General features: G+C 41.0%; 1 protein-coding gene across 3 annotated transcripts in view; it reads right to left on the bottom strand.

Annotated features, from left to right (window-relative positions):
- RAD18 (RAD18 E3 ubiquitin protein ligase) overlaps positions 1-10,338 on the bottom strand; it is a 106,413-nt gene extending 96,075 nt beyond the window's left edge. For all 3 annotated transcript variants that reach the window (XM_082639789.1, XM_082639790.1, XM_082639791.1), the window contains exons 1-2: positions 10,191-10,338; positions 6,085-6,166 (exon numbers count right to left, since the gene is read on the bottom strand). In XM_082639789.1, the coding sequence (XP_082495915.1) occupies positions 6,085-6,166; positions 10,191-10,241 (133 nt within the window). In that variant the 5' untranslated portion in view covers positions 10,242-10,338. The remainder of the gene's footprint in view (positions 1-6,084; positions 6,167-10,190) is intronic.
- Positions 10,339-13,411: the final 3,073 nt, after the last annotated feature.

Genomic DNA, 13,411 nt, shown 5'->3' with positions numbered 1-13,411 from the left:
AAGGCATTTCTCCAAAGACATACAAATGGCAAACAGGTATATGAAAAGATCGTCGCCATCACTAACCATCCAGGAAATACAAATCAAAACCATAATGACATCATCTGTTAGGACAGCCACTATCAAAAAAAAAGAAAAAGAAGAAAAGAAAATAACAAGCATTGGTGATGGCGTGGAGAAATCAGAACCCTTGTGCACTGTTGATGGGAATGTAAAATGGTGCAGTCACTATGGAAAAAAGTATGGAGACATTTCAAAAAATTAAAAATACAGTTACCATATGATCCAACAACCCACTTCTGGGTATTGATCAAAAAGAACTGAAGACAGAATTTCAAAGAGATATTTGCACTCCTGTGTTCATAGCAGCATTATTCACAAGAGCCAAAAGGAGGGAGCAACCCAAGTGTCCACCAGTGGATGAACAGATTAAAAAAATATATGCTCTAGACATAAAATGGAATATTATTCAGCCTTAAAAAAGAAGGAAACTCTGTCATATGCCACAACATGGATGAACCTCGAGAATATTAAGCTAGGTGAAATAAGCCAATCACAGAAGGACAAATACTGCATGATTATATTTATATGCGGTATCTAAATGAACTCACAGAAGCAGAAAATAGAATGGTTGTTGCCAGGGCCAGGGTGGGGGAGAAAAGGGTAGCTGCCGTGCAATGGGTACAGAATTTTAGTCATGCAAGATGAGAAAGTTCTAAAGACATGCTGTACAACAATGCACATATAGTTAACAATACTATACTATACACTTACCAACTTGTTAATGGAGAAGGTTTTATGTTATGTGTTTCTCACCCTCCCCCCCACTATAGTCCTATAAAAAAGGTTACTCTAGATTCATCATGACAAAGCTTAGAAACAAAACTTGACAGAACCAATCTGATCCACAAGTAACTTAACTGCCTCGCATTACCACCTGAACCATCCCCCACCCCCTGCGTCCATGGAAAAATTGTCTTCCACAAAACCAGTCCCTGGTGCCAAAAAGGTTGGGGACCGCTGTTGTACAGCACAGAGAAGGTAGCCAATATTTGATAATAACTTTAAATGTAGTACAATCTATGAAAATATTGAATCACTATGTTGTACACCTGAAACTAATATAATATTGTAAATCAACTATACTTCAATGTAAAAAAGGAAGAAGTGCACAGTTTTAACAGTTTTACACTAGTTAAGTGGTATAATATCATTCAAAGGGAGACTGTAATAACTTAAAGATGCCTATTTTAAACAGCCGCTAAAATAATAAAACAAAGAAATAGCACTAAAGTCAACTGTGGAAAAGATTTAATATTTTTTAAATGTTCAATTATTTTTTTTTAAAGGCCAGAAGAGAAGAAAAAATAGATGAGTAAATAAAAAACAGAAAGCAAGGTAGTATTTCTAGATCCAGCCTTATCAATAATTAACTTTCTGCAATGATGGAAATGTTCTATATCTGCATTATCCAAGACAGTAGCCACTAGCCACATGTGCTATTCAACACTTGAAATGAGGCTAGTGGAACTGGGAATCTAAAGTTTTAATTTTATTTAACTTTAATTAATTTTAACTGAAATATAAATAGCCACATGAGGCTAGCAGCTACTATATTATACAGTGTATGTCTAAATATTCCAAATAAAAATAGATATTTTCAGACTAGACTGAATGGGAAGACCCAAAATATATACTGTCTAAAAAAGTCCAATATAAATATCAAGATACAGGTAGATGAGAAGTAAAAGGATGGAAAAAGACAAACCATGAAAACACTAATCTTAAAGAAGTGGGAGTGACTATATTAATATCAGAAAAAAGAAGACTTTAGAACAAAGAACATTACCAGGGATAAAGAGAGGGCCATTTCACAATAACAAAACAGCCAATTCATCAGGAAGACAAAATAATCATAAATGTGTATGTGCCTAATAAAAATGCTTCAAAAATACATAAAGCACAAACTTACAGAAGTAAAAAGAAAAATCAGACAAATCCACAATTATATTTGGAGATTTCAACACTCCTCTCTCAGTATTGATAAAATAATACACAGAGAACCAGCACAGATACAGAAGATTTAAAAAGCACTGTCAACCAACTTGATCTAATTGACATTCATAGAACACTCCGCCCAACTAGAATAGACATTCTTTTAAAGTATACGTGAAACATTAACCAAGAATGACCATATTGTGGGCCATAAAACAAGTCTCAGTTTGATTTAAAAACTGAAATCAGACATAATTGTTTGATTTTTGAAAAGGACATAAATTAGACATTAATAACAGGAAGATAGCAGGAAAACTCCCAAATTTTTAGAAATTAAACTAAAGACTTCTAAATAACTCATGGATCAAAAATTAAATCAAAAAGGACATTAGCATATACTTTAAACAAAAATGAAAACTCACATATCAAAATTTGTGGAATGTAGCTAAAGCAGGGCTTAAAGGAAAATTTATAGCTTTAAATGTTTATATTAGAAAAGGTCTAATATCGATCTCATCTTCTACCTTAGAAAGCTAGAAATAAAAGAGCAAATTAAACTCATATAAGTAAAAGAAAGGAAATAATAAAGATTCTAAAAGTGTAAATCAATAAAATAGAAAAAAGATAAAATACAGAAAACAATGAACCAAAAGTTGGTTGTTTGAAAACAGCAATAAAATGATAAACCTTTAGCTAGATTAATCAAGGAAAAAAAAAGAAAACACACCTTTCTAGCATATGTATAAAAGGGAATATCACTACATATCCTCCAGACAAGAGAAGGACAGTAGGGAGTCGGTTGTTCCGTTTTGTTTTGTTGTTTTTTTTCTGGGCCGTTGCAGTGCGGCATGTGGGAACTTCTTTTCCTGACCAGGGATCAAACCCGCACCCCCTGCAGTGTAAGTGAAGAGTCTTAACCACTGGACTGCCAGGGAAGTCCCTAGGGAGTAGCATTTTTCAAACTCTATGCTGATAAACTCAACAGCTTAGATTAAATGGACAAATTTCTTGAAAGGAATTCAAGGTTGTTGTAACATTTAAAAACAAATCAGTGCAATTAATCATATTCTAAAATAAAGGAATCAAATCATATGAGCATCTCTATACATGCAAAAAAAACAAACTTGACAAAATTCAGTAACCATTCATGATTAAAAAAAAAACTCTCAGCTAATTCAGAGTATAGATGAATTGCCTCAACCTGATAAATTTATGAAAATGTATTAAGAATACGATAAAACTTACAGCTAACCTTATGCCTGAAAGACTGAAAGCTTTCCTCATAAAACTGGGAATAAAGAAAGGATATTCACTTACACCACTTCTTTTTAACATTCTACTAGAGGTACTTAGCCTGTCTAACAACTAGAAATATGAGGCATGCAGATTAAGGAAGGAAGAAGTAAAACTGTTTTTATTCACAGATGACATGATTGTGTATATAAAAATTCCCAAGGAATCAACAAAAAAGATGCTGGAATTAAAAAGTGAATTTAGCAAGATCACAAGATAAAAAGTCAATACAAAAAACTGTTATTTCTATGTGCAAGGCCTGTGCACTGAAAACTAACGGCACTGTGGAGAGAAATTAAAGAAGAGCTAAAGAATGGAGGAACACACCACGTTCATATAAAAATAAAATCCCCTAAGGAAAAGTACAAATAAGAGGAATCCCTGTGTAAGGAACTTAGAAAATGGGCCCAGTGTGGCTAACAGGGACCCAAAATAAAACAGAGCCAGGCAGTCATGACAGACCTGGGGTTCAGTCACGTACTCTGTGTTCTCAGAAAAACCAAGAACAGAAAACTATGACTTCTGATTCTGCTAAGGGTCCTACCTGGAAACGTCCCCAACTAGAAGCTCTGATGACCAAGCCAATCATCAAAAACTATAGTCAAGCTTCAAGGACTTGTGGTCAGGCTGCACGGGTCAGTCAATCCTCTTTGCAAGTCTCCCAACTGTGACTTCTACAGATTTTGTTTTTAAAAATCCCTCACTCTCTTTACCCCTTACACCCAAAGGTACTTTAGGTTACAGCCAAAGGCTGCATATCCCCTGTCTGCAAACCTTGCAAGCAATAAAGCTGTCCTTTTGCTTTAAGATAATCCTGACTATTTTCTGGGATTTATTTCTAATTTAGGACAACATTCTTACATTGAAGACAACACTGTTAAGATGTCATAGGGACTTCTCTGGTGGTACAGTGGTAAAGAATCCGCCTTACAAGGCAGGGGACGCAAGTTCGATCCCTGGTCAGGGAACTAAGATCCCACATGCCGCAGGGTAACTAAGCCCACATGCCACAACTACTGAGCTTGCGCACCTCAACTAGAGCCTGATTGCCACACACTACAGAGCCCATGCGTCCTGGAACCTGCACCCCACAACTACAGAGCCCATGCGCCCTGAAGCCTGTGCGCCACAACTAGAGAGAGAAAACCCGCACACCACAACTAGAGAGAAGACTGCACACTGCAACGAAAGATCCCGCATGCCTCAACAAAGATCCCGCGTGCTGCAACTAAAACCCGACACAACCAAAAATAAATAAAAAATAAATAAATAATAAATAAACCTCAAAAAAAAAGTCATATATCCTCAGATGGATCTCTAGATTTAGTGCAATCCCAAGGAACATCCCAGCAGGCTTTTTTTGGTAGAAATTGACAACCTGATTCTAAAATTTATATTGAAATGCATATAAAATGCAAAGATCCTAAAAGAACCAAAACAATCTTGATAAAGAAAAACGTTGGAGTAGTTACAATACTTGACTTGAAGATTTACTAGAAGGCTATGGTAATTAAGACAGTGTAGTACTGGCACAAGGATAGACATAAAAATCAATGAAATAGAAGAGAATCCAGAAACAGACCCACATATAATTCTCTGGGGCCATACTGACTGATAATGGGGAAAACTCTATCAAGTGACAGAAATGTTTAATATCTTAATTGTAGTCATTACCTGGTATAAACATTTGTTGAAACTCGTTGACACTTGTACATTTCACTGTGCACTTAAAATGGATGCCTTTTACTACATATAAATCATACCTAAATAAAGGTGATTTTAACACATATTTAGAAACAATCCCCAAAACTTATCTTGGTTCCTAATATGAATCTAGCCTAGAAGGAAACTAAGATTTATTAAGGCCCTATAACGCGCCAGACACTGGACTCTGTACATTTAATTCTCACAACCATCTCCTAAGGCAGAAACTACTCACCAGGGTTTCACATCTGAAGAAATGTTGAGCATTTGCAATCTCACCCACCTAATAAGTGGGGAACTAAGAGTCAAGCCTAAGCTTATCTCTAATGCCCATGTTGCTACCACCACCATCCTCTTATTATGTCTTCCCTGTGGAAATTTTTTCACCAAAGCTACTACTATCCACTAAAACCATTTTTTAAGCCTAACTTTTTTTTTTAACTTTCCAAGGCAAATCAACTCGAAAATAGAGAATAAGAACGATCATAAGCCTAGATAATCCATAAACTGATGGCTAGATCCAGAACACTGACAAGTGCACCCCATGCACTAAATACGTCAAACTACAGTATACAAAATATGTACATTCTAGACTCATGGAGAGAAGTACAAGCACATTTCAACATATGAGTCTTCCCACCATCACACAGCAAGCTAAGTGATAAAACTGTCTGTAATACTCTTCAGTTGTAGAACTCTCCCAGTGGAATTTTTAAACTTTAAAATTCTACGCCAAGGACTACTTGGTTGAACCACCTATCTCTTATCCTGCTAAAAATGAAAAATCTGAAATTTAACATCTAAAAGCGCCGGGCAAATAACAATATATAGTGATCAAAATCTTTATTCTTGTAAATGTTACAAAAGGCATTAAAGTATCCAAGAGGAAGGTGGTAGAAAATATAGGAGCCTTGTAAAAAACATTCAATATTTAAGAGGGAGGTCATGGAAAAGACCTTGCTAAAACTTCCAGATAGAGGAGCTAAAGGTGAGAAATAAATAATAAATGTGTGCTTATCTTTGGTGTTAAAATAATACTACATTATATAAAAAACCACGTTTTTGTAACTCAGAGAAACAATACATACTTACAGTTATGTGAACACTGAGGAATCATCATTGCAATGTTGAAATATTCAAAGCAAATTCCACAGCGCAGCAAATCATCTATTGTCTGAAATGCATAAATACATACACAACTATCAGAAAGCCACCAAGACTGGAACATCTGCCACAGAACTCCTTCTCCATCCCCTAAAAAAATAATTTAATAATACTTCTTTGTCGAATATTCAAACTCAAAAGCTAAGTCCACATAAACTGCAGGGGAGAGAAAACCTCCCCCATATGACTTATGCAAATCTTAGGTTATGGAGAACACTACAGAAAGATAAAGCTGACACTGTACAGATTCCCACTCCATGTTGCCAGCCCTTCACAAAAGGGCTACTCTGTTTTTCTACTTGCCATGTATTTCCAGCTCCTCCTCCAAGCCTCCTCCTCTTCAGACCCCATTCCCTGGCCCACTGTCACTGCAGGGTGAAAGGTACCAGGAGCCATTCACCACACAGGGTAAGAACCAGATCAGAGAATGTTAAAGAGAAACACTAGAAATTATCTAGTTAAAACCCTTACTTCACAAATGAGTAAACTTGTAACCAGAGCAGGCTCACAGCACATGTGGCAAGCCAGGACAAAACTTCCTGTCTACTGGCCGTCAGTCCAGTGCTTTCTGCTCGGTACTGTACGGTACTACAGGGTGGAGCCAGATGAGGAAGCCCTGGAAAGAGCTGGCGCCAGTGACAGCAGAAGGAGGGGAAGAGGCAGGCAATCTGCAAAGTCAGATAGATGTGCGTCCATCTGGAATGAAACCCAAACAGGAAAGGATCTCTCCTGCAACCTAAAATCTTCTAAATCATTTAAAATGTTATTTCTTTTTTTATATATAAATTTATTTATTTTATTTATTTATTATTTTTGGCTGCGTTGGGTCTTCGTTGCCGCACGCAGGCTTTCTCTAGTTGCGCCGAGGGGGCTACTCTTCGTTGCGGTGTGTGGGCTTCTCATTGTGGTGGCCTCTCTTGTTGCGGAGCACAGGCTCTAGGCACGCAGGTTTCAGTAGTTGTGGCACGCGGTCTTCAGTAGCTGTGGCATGTGGGCTCTAGAGCACAAGCTCAGTAGTTATGACACACGGGTCTAGTTGCTCCGCGGCATGTGGGATCTTCCCCGACCAGGGCTCGAACCCGTGTCCCCTGCATTGGCAGGCGGACTCTTAACCACTGCGCCACCAGGGAAGCCCTAAAATGTTATTTCATTCAAAAGAATACTGAGCAGATATTTAAGAGGAAAAAGGGAGAGAGAGAGAGAGCATGCTCTCTTATGTACCGGTACGGAAAGACTGCCAAGAAAAAAGAAAAAAGGAAGTGAGGTACAGGCAGTACACATGGTCTGTGACCTTTTGTTAAAAAGGGAGGAGGGAATAAGAATATAAATCTGAATGCAAATCTGAACACAAGAACGTAACAAATAATGGTCAAAGGGGTCAGGAAACTGGACAGATGAGGGACAAGTATGGAGCAAGACTTTTACTTTTTATTTCGCATACTTTTTGAACCATGAGTGTATGACCTAAATTGTAAAAATGCAAACAAACAAAGACTAATGTCTCCAATAGTTCACATATGATATATTGTTACCATTAAAGAAAACATGCTTTCAAAGAATAATTAATGCATGGAAAAATGTTCATGTTTTAATGCAAACAAAAAAAATCAGAGAACAAACCTACAACAATAATATATAACAACAGAACTATGTAGTTTAATCTCCTTAACAATCTTAGGTGGTCTATAGCATCTATATGCCAATTTTTTAGATGAAGCCTATACAGCTTATAAGGCATTGGATCAAATCCGAGAGGTTGACTCCAAGGTGATCCCAAATTTTCAATGCATATACACATTGTGGGTACGTGTGTGCATGGTGACACATGAGAAAAACTAAAGAACAATAAGAGAAAATGTTAAACAGTGGTTCTCTCTAGATGGTAGGATGCTAGGCAACTTTCATTTCCTCCTTTATCTTACTGTAAACTTTAATTTTTTCCTACTATATACACATTCTACATTTATAACCTGTCAAAAACAAATTTTTGTTACAGTAAAACCAGGGAAATAAACATTCAAATGCCCAAATCTTCCATTACTTTGGATGGTAAGCTACCACGGACACAAAAAGCTAGAGGATTGTGTTGAAAATCAATCAAGAGCAGAGGCAGGACCAGAAGCCAAAGCCCTGGCACCCGGTCAGTTTGCTTTCTTCTCTATCACCGTCCTCTCCTGGAGGAGGAGTGGTTCTGACAGATGTGCTGAGCAAGATCTGTGGAAGTGATACCGCATCCGATGAGCTATAACATTCTTGCACAGATTTTCAGTCCAGTGGATGCCCTAGGATTTCCTCAACTTAGAGAAAGTGGAAGGGGGAAGCTTTCACTTCCTTTATCCAATTCATAATCTTCATGACAACAAATAAAAAGCAGGGGGAGAAATACTTAACACATGTTAAGCATTAATAATAATAATAAAGATATATTAATTTAATGGTTACTACCTTCTAGATACCTTCAATCAATCAGCAAATAATTTTTGAGCACCCACTATGTGCCAGGCATTGTGTTAGGCACAGTGAATAAGCCAGACAGGATCCCTATCCACACACATCAACTCATTTAACCAACCTTATAAACTAATTCTGTCTCCAGTTTATAGTTGAGGCAACCCAGGCTCAGAGAGGTTAAGTAACTGAATCAAGGTCACAGAGTTAAATAGAAGGCAGAGACTAAATTTAACCCAGAACCATTGGAACTCAAATCTCTGCTCTTCTCCACTGCACACTGGAGCCAAAGCCACCACAACTGCAAAACCACGGCTTTCCCAGATCCTTCCACAATGTCAGCTCTTCAACATGGGGAGATCTTCAGTCACCAAGCCCTGTAGATGACACTGATGATGGCAGGTAGAACAAGGCCTTCCACTTACTTTAACCTCCCCCAAGTCCCTTCACTTAATCCTCAAAGTCACCTTAAGAGTCAGTGGGGCAGATGCCATAATCCCTAGTTTACAAAACTGAGCAACAGAAGGAGAACGTGATTTTGCTCAGTCACAAACGGAAGTAATCACAGAACAAGGAGAAAAACCAAGCAACTGATTTTTAGCTAGTACAGAATGGTGTTTGCTCTTGACCAAACATAGTAGGAATCCAGGACTCAACCACTACCGTCCATGGAAACAGGAATGCATTGCCAAGAACAAAGTAGCCACAAAACTCAATGTTATTTGAGTGAAAGACTTCAATAAAATGAAAGGCTAGGGCTTCCCTGGTGGCGCAGTAGTGGTTGAGAGTCCGCCTGCCGATGCAGGTGACACGGGTTCGTGCCCCGGTCTGGGAGGATCCCACATGCCGCGGAGCAGCTGGGCCCGTGAGCCATGGCCGCTGAGCCTGCGCGTCCGGAGCCTGTGCTCTGCAGCGGGAGAGGCCACGGCAGTGAGAGGCCCGCGTACCGCAAAAAAAAAAAAAAGAAAGAAAAAAGAAAGGCTAGTGCTAAACGTGAGTCCTGATTTCTTTGTTTAAAAGAGAGGATGCACAACTATCAAGAGTTAGGCCACGTTAGGGAGGAATTAGGGCAAAGTAGCACTAGGCTTCTTGAGGGTAATTAGAAGAAATGAATGATAATGTAAAGGAGACTGCCCGCTTTGCTAGGTGATTACATAAATGTTTTCTGATGCAAGCTCCACTCCAAACCGTGTCCGGTGTCACTGTGGGAGATTCTTCACTAAAGTACTGGGAGAGTTTACATAATGCTTGGCACGCAGTAAGCTCTAAGAAAGGATTAGGTATCACTGTCGTTTCCACCGTTTACAGTGTTTCTTTCCACATCACTGTGGTTGTTGTGACTGAACGGCAGAATACCCCGTCCCATACGACAGCCAACCTAGGCTCACCATAAGGGACCGAGGCCTGTCCCCGGTACTTCCCAGGAGAGGAAGAAACTGAGGCCCAGATCCACGCGGTGGCAAGTGGCAAAGCAGAGCCGGGTATCCTGGCCCAGCTCGGCGCTGGCGCCTTGTCCTTTGTCCTCCTCAAGGCGGGGCTGGCCTCCCGCGGACGTCGTACGCCCCCGACCACCCCGAAGCACTCACCTTCATGACTGCCAGGCCCGGAGGCCACTGGGGCTCGACTAGGGAGTCCATGGCCTCCCCTGAAGAGGGTGAGGGTCCGCTACCCACTGATCTCCCTCGCTCCACTACCACTCGAAATTCCCCGCGCTACAGAGCTACGTCAGCAGTCGGCGACGCGCCCGACGCGTGTGCGGAGCACGCTGGGAGTTGTAGGACGTAGCCGAAGCGCAACCAAAGATGCCCTCTTTGCGCACGCGCCAGGCTTTCGCTACGCCTCCGAGCGCAGATGTGTGGTTAAAAAACCCACTTGCGGGTTTTGTACTGTACCATTAATAAGTGAATGCCTGTTGAATGTTAGGAGGAGACAGCCTAAAATCAAACCAAGTCCAGGCCTTGCCAAAGCTTTCAAGGTCTGGGCTCCTGCCTCTTTCCTCCGGTCGCCCTCGCTGATTGCTATAATGAGCTGTCTCTGCTCAGAGCCGGGGTTTTCACATCCATTATTTCATCTCACCCCATCACAATACTGAGAGGTAAATATCATTATTCGTTTACACAAGAAAAGGCTTTGGCTCAAAAATGTGAATAGAGTTTCTCTGAGTCACGCAACGTCTTTGACCAGACTACACATAGGGCCTCTGGCCTTAAAATAGGAGCTCTTTTATCAAATAGGATGGTTAATTTAATTTAATCATCTTAACTTTGGCGTGTAGTCTTCCAGATATTTCCTGTGCAGATACATAGATACAGGTTTTTTTTTGCCCACAAATGTTGATATATTAAATGCATACCTCTGTCAACTTGAGGTTTTCTGTTGGTTTAGTTACATACATCCTGAGACCTCTCCATGTTAATACATACAGATTTACTTTGTTCCTTTTAATAGCTACATAGTCCATAATACAGATGTACCACAATTTACTTATGTACACCCATACTGAGGACCATTTAGGCTGTTTCCAGTTTTTCATTATTGCAAACAGTTGCAATGAACACACTATCTATATAAATCTTGGCACACTTGAGCCAGAATATTGGGGGATGATTTCCTATAAATGGAACTGCTAGGTGAATTTGTGTGCTCTTTAAACACTGTGATAGCTAGCACTATGTGATTTTCCAAAAGGGCTGTACCGTTACATTTATACTCTCACCAAGTGAGTACGAGTGCCCGTTACCCAGATGTGAAGCGCTGACCATCGCACCACTCAGTCTGTCTGCTCAACTCAGCACTCATCGATAGGCTGCCTGATGTGGGCCTCCTTCACATCACGTCTCATGGGCAGCAAGTCAGCATACAGCAAGTCAGTTACTCAGGGAAGACCCCTGCAACTTGCCACTGCTTCCCCCTGTGGTCCATGTATTCATTCCTTCGTAATTTTTTTTTAAGTGTTTACCATTGGCCAGTCAGAGCTTCCCTGTGAAGCAGGCAGAAGTGACGCTGCTATTGCCATTTTACAGATGAAGACAAGGAGGCTCAGAGAGGTTAAGGCTTCACTCCTTTGGGCTCTCTTCATAAGGAACTCTGGCCCCTGAGTCAGAGATATATTAAATTGATTTTTCCCAGCCTGTACCCAGACTCATTGGGCAATAATGATATTAACAGCATTTGGACAAAGGACTTTAATATCCGTCACAATAATAGCTGACATTTATTAGGCACTTTGTATGCAAAGCACTGTTCTAGATGTTTTTACATATGTTGACTTATTTCAGACTCACTCCAACCAAATGAGGAAAGAGAAATAAATAGATAACTGGCATTGTGCATTCTGCTACTAAGTGGAAGAGGAAGGATTTGACTTGGGCAGTCTGGCTTGAGTCCCTATTAAGCACTACAGAATATTCTTATAAGGACCCCATCATGAGAATTATTCCCATTTTATAGATATAGGAACTGAGTCTCAGAGAGGCAAAAGGACTCATTCAAGATCACACAGCTTGTCAGTGGCAAAGTCCGGCATTGAATCTAGATCTTTTAACCCCAAACCAGAAGGGATCACCCATTGACACTTTATAGAGAAATAACAGCAGACAAGGCCGCAGGGCAGAGGTCTAAGGATTCCAGGATGCTAGACCTAGTGGGGCTCCAACAGGAAGGTGGGGAGTGGCAGGTTAGGGGAGGCAGTGGGTTTGTATCAGCCGATTAGAAAGGGGCATGGAAATGAACTCCAGGCTGCGCTGTATGTATTGGATCCAGGCTGTGCTGGATGTATTGCCTAGTCCTGGATGCAGGGAGATGGGGTAGGCTTGGGAAGACAAAGGAAATGAGACCAAGACCAGATCCCAAGCCTGGGTGCGCCAGTAATTGTTCTTTTATAGTACTAGTTGGCTACAAGGTTTAAGGTGGCAAAGCGCTGGGGAAGTGAGAGAAGGATAGAGAGGAGATGAGAAAAGAGAAAAGGAATGGGGAAGGAAGGGGAGAGAGAGAGAAGACAGGGAAAGAAATGCATGCTTCCTATTCAACTATGAAGACAGATTTGGAAGCAGGCATCACTCGTTGGCCCTGGGGTCCAAATCCATCTCCCCGTCTCTGGAGAGCCTCCAGGGCAGCACCCAGTACCATTCATCTCTGACTTCCTGCCACCAGCTGCTTGGTGGGACTGAATGAATGAGTGAATCTCCAGAATAAGCCCACATACCCATAAATCTCCGCCCTGGACAAGCAGTTCCCTTCCTGCCCTCTTCAATAGCACCCACTCAAGCCCACCTCTGGGCCAGGGAAGGAAAGTCCACACAAGGGCACAAGCAGGTTCTGAAAGCCACTTTGAGCTCAGGACAAAGCATCTGCCTTGCCCTCCCCATAGTATTTATCCACCCGCAGGAGCCAATCTCCTCTAACAAGCTGCTGGTTCCACAGACATTCTCCTTCTGTTAGATCAATAAAGAGATTGCACTTCCTTATTCAGGAGTAAAAACAAAATGTTCCGTACAGAAAAAGCAAGCCAGTGCTCAGTAGAATCTCTTGCTGCACTAGCGCAAAGAGAGGATCGGGATAGGGTGGCCAGATAAAACACAGGATGCCGGGCTTCCCTGGTGGCGCAGTGGTTGGGAGTCCGCCTGCCGATGCAGGCGACACGGGTTCGTGCCCCGGTCTGGGAGGATCCCACATGCTGCGGAGCGGCTGGGCCCGTGAGCCATGGCCGCTGAGCCTGCGCGTCCGGAGCCTGTGCTCCGCAGCGGGAGAGGCCACAACAGTGAGAGGCCCGCGTAACGCAAAAAAAAAAAAAAAAAAAAAAAAACAG

The sequence above is a fragment of the Mesoplodon mirus genome (genome assembly GCF_964341445.2).
Source record: "Mesoplodon mirus genome assembly, chromosome: 12".
Lineage (NCBI taxonomy): Eukaryota > Metazoa > Chordata > Mammalia > Artiodactyla > Ziphiidae > Mesoplodon > Mesoplodon mirus.
The sequence above is the reverse complement of the archived record's forward strand: the minus strand, read 5'-3'. Positions and strand labels throughout refer to the sequence as shown.